Here is a 6,475-nt window from a genome sequence, read left to right on the forward strand (position 1 = left end):
ATCGGACATATCGAGTGCATAGAGGAGTAATGTATCTATAATTCTTAAAATAATTGTTATGATTTTTGTGAACGTTTATCGTGAGTAATTTAGTAAATTGTTAGTAAATTCGCCGGAAGTTTGCGGGGGTATGCTAGTTCTGAACGTCACATGCTAATGTAAAAAGCTGTTTTTTGATATAAATATGAACTTGATTGAACAAAACATGCATGTATTGTATAACATAATGTCCTAGGTGTGTCATCTGATGAAGATCATCAAAGGTTAGTGCTGCATTTAGCTGTCTTCTGGGTTTTTGTGACATTATATGCTAGCTTGAAAAATGGGTGTCTGATTATTTCTGGCTTGGTACTCTGCTGACATAATCTAATGTTTTGCTTTCGTTGTAAGCCTTTTTGAAATCGGACAGTGTGGTTAGATTAACGAGAGTCTTGTCTTTAAATAGCTGTAAAATAGTCATATGTTTGAGAAATTGAAGTAATAGGATTTTTAAGGTATTTGAAAATCGCGCCACAGGCTTCAACTGGCTGTTACGTAGGTGGGACGAATTCGTCCCGCCTAGCCCATAGAGGTTAAGTGTTGCAGTCATTTCAGTTGCTGTCGTAACTGACGTGTATAGTGTTCAGTCATCCGCATACACACTGGCTTTACTCAAAGTCGTTAGTAAGGGGCCTAAACAGCTACCCTGGGGAATACCTGATTCTACCTGGATTATGTTGGAGAGGCTTCCATTAAAGAACACCCTCTGTGTTCTGTTAGACAAGTAAATCTTTATCCACAATATAGCTGGGGGTGTAAAGCCATAACACAAGTTTTCCAGCAGCAGACTATGATTGATAATGTCAAAAGCTGCACTTAAGTCTAACAAAGCATTTGTTTAAGTGCTGTGCTTGTTGACTGTCCTTCTCAATGAGAGTGCTGAAAGTCTGTTGTAATTTTGTTTACTATAAAATAACATTGTATCTGGTCAAACACAATTTCTTCCAGAAGTTTACTAAGAGTTGGTAACAGGCTGATTGGTTGGCTATTTGAACTAGTAAAGGGGGCTTTAAAATTCTTGGGTAGTTGAATGACTTTTGCTTACCTCCAGGCCAGAGGGCACATACTTTCTAATAGACTTAAATTGAAAAAATGGCAAATAGGAGTGGCAATATCGTCCGCTATTATCCTCAGTAATTTTCCACCCATATTGTCATACCCCGGTGGCTTGTCATTGTTGATAGACAATCATTTTTTCACCTCTTCCACACTCATTTTACGGAATTCAAAAGTACAATGCTTGTCTTTCAGAATTTGGTCAGAAAGACTGTACAGTCGTGGCCAAAAGTTTTGAGAATTACACAAATATTAATTTCCACAAAGTTTGCTGCTTCAGTGTCTTTAGATATTTTTGACATATGTTACTATGGAATACTGAAGTATAATTACAAGCTTTTCATAAGTGTCAAAGGCTTTTATTGACAATTACATGAAGTTGATGCAAAGAGTCAATATTTGCAGTGTTGCCCCTTCTTTTTCAAGACCTCTGCAAACCGCCCTGGCATGCTGTCAATTAACTTCTGGGCCACATCCTGACTGATGGCAGCCCATTCTTGCATAATCAATGCTTGGAGTTTGTCAGAATTTGTGGGTTTTTGTTTGTCCACCCGCATCTTGAGGATTGACCACAAGTTCTCAATGGGATTAAGGTCTGGGGAGTTTCCTGGCCATGGACCCAAAATATCAATGTTTTGTTCCCCGAGCCACTTAGTTATCACTTTTGCCTTATGGCAAGGTGCTCCATCATGCTGGAAAAGGCATTGTTCGTCACCAAACTGTTCCTGGATGGTTGGGAGAAGTTGCACTCGGAGGATGTGTTGGTAGCATTCTTTATTCATGGATCTGTTCTTAGGTAAAATTGTGAGTGAGCCCACTCCCTTGGCTGAGAAGCAACCCCACACATGAATGGTCTCAGGATGCTTTACTGTTGGCATGACACAGGACTGATGGTAGCGCTCACCTTGTCTTCTCCGGACAAGCTTTTTTCCGGATGCCCCAAACAATCGGAAAGGAGATTCATCAGAGAAAATGACTTTACCCCAGTCCTCAGCAGTCCAATCCCTGTACCTTTTGCAGAATATCAGTCTGTCACTGATGTTTCTCCTGGATAGAAGTGGCTTCTTTGCTGCCCTTCTTGACACCAGGCCATCCTCCAAAGGTCTTCACCTCACTGTGCGTGCAGATGCACTCACACCTGCCTGCTGCCATTCCTGAGCAAGCTCTGTACTGGTGGTGCCCCGATCCCGCAGCTGAATCAACTTTAGGAGACGGTCCTGTCGCTTGCTGGACTTTCTTGGGCGCCCTGAAGCCTTCTTCACAACAATTGAACCGCTCTCCTTGAAGTTCTTGATGATCCGATAAATGGTTGATTTAGTTGAAATCTTACTGGCAGCAATATCCTTGCCTGTGAAGCCCTTTTTGTGCAAAGCAATGATGATGGCACGTGTTTCCTTGCAGGTAACCACAGCTGACAGAGGAAGAACAATTATTCCAAGCACCACCCTCCTTTTGAAGCTTCCAGTCTGTTATTCGAACTCAATCAGCATGACAGAGTGATCTCCAGCCTTGTCCTCATCAACACTCACACCTGTGTTAACGAGAGAATCACTGACATGATGTCAGCTGGTCCTTTTGTGGCAGGGCTGAAATGCAGTGGAAATGTTTTTGGGGGATTCAGGTCATTTGCATGGCAAAGAGGGACTTTGCAATTAATTGCAATTCATCTGATCACTCTTCATAACATTCTAGAGTATACGCAAATTGCCATCATACAAACTGAGGCAGCAGACTTTGTGAAAATTAATATTTGTGTCATTTTTAAAATTTTTGGCCACAACTGTAGTGTCAGCGTTTGTTGCTCGCATGTCATGCCTAAGTTTTCTTATCTTGCCAATGAAAAAGTCATTAAAGTAGTTGGCAATATCAGTGGGTTTAGCAATTGATTTGTGATGAATGAGCCATCTGATTCAAAGAATGATGGAGCCGAGTTTGCCTTTTTTCCCAAAATGTCATTTAAGGTGCTCCAAAGCTTTCTACTATGATTCTTTATATAATTTATTTTTGTTTCATAGTATAGTTAATTTTTATTTAGTTTAGTCACATGATTTCTTAATTTGCAGTACGTTTGCCAATCGATTGGGCTGCCAGAGTTATGTCATACATTTTACCTCGTCCCTATCAAACATACCATTTTCAATTCCTCATCAATCCAAAGAGATTTAACAGCTTTTACAGTCATTTTTAATGGGAGCATGCTTATTAGTAACTGGAATAAGCAATTTCATAAATGTGTCAAGTGCATCATCTGGTTGCTCCTCATTATACACCACAGACCAGCAAATATTAATTATTGAGGGAAACCTGTATTTGGTCTTCCAGAGATTTGACACTGGGACGGAGGTTCACCTTCCAGCAGGACAATGACCCTAAGCATACTGCTAAAGCAACACTCGAGTGGTTTAAGGGGAAACATTTAAATATCTTGGAATGGCCTAGTCAAAGCCCAGACCTCAATCCAATTGAGAATCTTTGGTATGACTTAAAGATTGCTGTACACCACCGGAACCCATCCAACTTGAAGGAGCTGGAGCAGTTTTGCCTTGAAGAATGGGCAAATATCCCAGTGGCTAGTTGTGCCAAGCTTATAGACATACCCCAAGAGACTTGCAGCTGTAATTGCTGCAAAAGGTGGCTCTACAAAGTATGGACTTGGGGGGGGGGGGGGTGAATAGCTATGTACGCTCAAGTTTTCAGTTTTTTTGTCTTATTTCTTGTTTGTTTCACAATAAAAAATATTTTGTGTCTTCAAAGTGGTAGGCATGTTGTGTAAATCAAATGATACAACCCCCCCAAAAAACATTTTAATTCCAGGTTGTAAGGCAACAAAATAGGAAAAATGCCAAAGGGGGTGAAAACTTTCGCAAGCCATTTCAATTCATGCTCCACAGTGCCTCACAAGTGCTAAACCAATTGATCTATTTTGTTATCAAAGCTCGACTTTTGAAATATAATATGGTCTGATTAACAATATTGGCAGGCCAATCATATAGCCAATATGCTGTGACAATGTATTAGGCCTCCTGCCCATTCCTCATTCCTACAAAACTCTTTGTGTGAGGTTAATGTAAAAAGTAAAAATCTGAGCAGTAGATCTCAGCTTGCTTTTTGACTGCGGAAATTATCTTGACTCAGAAAAGGTTGGTGACCACTGCTTTGGATGAATAAAGGGAGAGAGAAAGAACACACAGACAACAGATGAGGTCTCCTTGAATGATATTTGAAAACAACGAACCAAACCGCAAGCTGCCTGGGAGAGATGATCTCAATCAGTGTTCCCCAACCACGTGCATGCCCCGCTAATCTTTCCCCCAAACCCCTGTCCTCTCGTGACCAGACTGCCAGAAACACGGATTAGTCCTGTTCTTTGTGCCATCCTATTCCAACATGAGCCTGCGCGCGCTCCCTTGCATTGCATGATTTCACGAGCATCCGCAGGCAAAAGGTGGTAGTAGGGTTTTGGGAGTCAGTGAGGTGAAGAGTTAGGATATGTAGAGCTCAGGTTTGAATGTAAAAAAAAAAGGTGCTTTGTTTTTGGAGTCGGAGATGTGTGTGCACGAGCACACATGCATAATGTTTGTGTTTATTGAGGCCATGGCAGAGCTACTGTTTACTTTTCCATAGCATAAGACCTCTGTTCAGACTGCATAACTGTATTTAGGAAAGACTTAGTCTCCTAATACCTTGTTGTTCTTGCACGGCACGAGCTGTTCTCTGCAATGGACAATACAATTGCCAGCCTTGATCCACAATGCACCATTTGAACAACATATGTGCGGCATTTCAATGAATTATTAGCACTTTCTTATTCCAAGGCTACAACGTTTGGGCATATAAGTACCGACATCGTCTGCCCTGTGACCGTTGGATTCGATGGATGCGCCCCCTAAAGTAGCACTCTAGCTATCTGGCGCCCCTGCAATGCTGAAAAGGGGAGGGTTGAGGGGGGTCCGACTCCGACACTGCGTCTAAAAGAAATCTGAATTTCGTTCAGCGCTCCTCCTCAAGTTCAATTCGATACCCCCCCCCCCCCTTCCCCCGCTTTGCATTTAATCATGTAACTTGCGTACCAAAACTGACCTGTGGTGAGATGTAGTCTGAAGCGCATACAGTAAAAAAAAAAGTATAGGCTACTGCATGAGGCTTTTTTTGTCCGCCCTCCCGTCCCCACTTCTGCAACCCCACAAACGTCAATCAATGATGAAATCGAGGACATCCATGCGCATTCAGGACGTGCATCTTGACGAACTGCGGTTTCATTGATAAATATCCATGGTGAACGGGTGACTCCATAAAACGTCATCAAGACAGGCACTTTGGGCCATGCAGAAAATCCGGTCGTGCGTAATTCGGAGCACAAAACTACAAATATAATCAAAATATTGAACGTGGGGTTTTATGAAACTGTTGGCCTACCTGCATTTTGTCGGACGTAAACACGTCGGTATCTACCTCGCAGGCGATGATGGTCACCATCTCCAGTTTCATATTTATCGATGGCATTCCCTTTCGTAGCTAATAAATAAATAAAATATTTCGTTGGGTTCTTGTCTGCTTCAGAGAAAGTGCAGTCACAGCCTCGCAGGTGATTGTACACTCCAATGGGTTTGCTTTGGATGATGCGGTGTCCTCGCAGTTTGGGTGCGCTATAGGAAGTGATGCTGCAGCTGTAAACTCTCACACTCCGACACTGCTCCAATACAGAACGACCGTCAGAAACGCTCGCGAGCGCACCAACCAGCGCGCGCTCAGGCACAGCACTGACGTCATGCCTCATTTGTTCGTTTAGCGACGCTGTAGGGAGGAGGCACTGCAGCTTGTAGCCTACGGTGCTTTTCTAACTGCCTCCCTTTATTTATTTCTCCTTCTCGTTTAGCCCATGAACATAACTGCGAAAAGAACTCTGAAATTATGTATCCTAGGCCTACTTCTCCCAACAATAATAATCAGGACTGCCTATAGCACAGTCCACAAAAATAGCCTGGAATTGAATCTGATAATGTCTTGGTTCTGTAGAATAGGCCTAGGCTACTTTCTCTCTGACATGGAACGCACCATGCTCAATCAAATGAAATAAGTCAGTTTGTGTTTACTCAAATTCAAAGTGATATGCATGCTCATGTTATATACCCATCCTTTCCCACAACATGTGTAGTGACCCTATTGAATATCTGTTTATGGGGTTGGCTGTCTATATGCTACAGTAGTATTTTGTCATTATAATGTTCCCACAAATGCATTTGATCGTAAAGTGCCTGGTGCAAACAGAACAATCCAGACAAATCCAGTATAGCCTGCTAATATGTTGTGGACCTTGCAGAAGCTGCCTGTAGTACAATAACTTACCACAATTTTCATATCTCCCTTACTCATTATGATG

General features: G+C 42.1%; 1 protein-coding gene across 1 annotated transcript in view; it reads right to left on the bottom strand.

The window, feature by feature from the left end:
• rcan3 (regulator of calcineurin 3) overlaps positions 1 to 5,860 on the bottom strand; it is a 51,509-nt gene extending 45,649 nt beyond the window's left edge. Inside the window, exon 1 of the mRNA XM_014210095.2 lies at positions 5,512 to 5,860. Within this exon, the coding sequence (XP_014065570.1) occupies positions 5,512 to 5,598 (87 nt within the window). The 5' untranslated portion in view covers positions 5,599 to 5,860. The remainder of the gene's footprint in view (positions 1 to 5,511) is intronic.
• Between the last annotated feature and the right edge of the window lie 615 nt (positions 5,861 to 6,475).

The sequence above is a fragment of the Salmo salar genome, chromosome ssa09 (genome assembly GCF_905237065.1).
Source record: "Salmo salar chromosome ssa09, Ssal_v3.1, whole genome shotgun sequence".
Taxonomy (NCBI): Eukaryota; Metazoa; Chordata; class Actinopteri; order Salmoniformes; family Salmonidae; genus Salmo; species Salmo salar.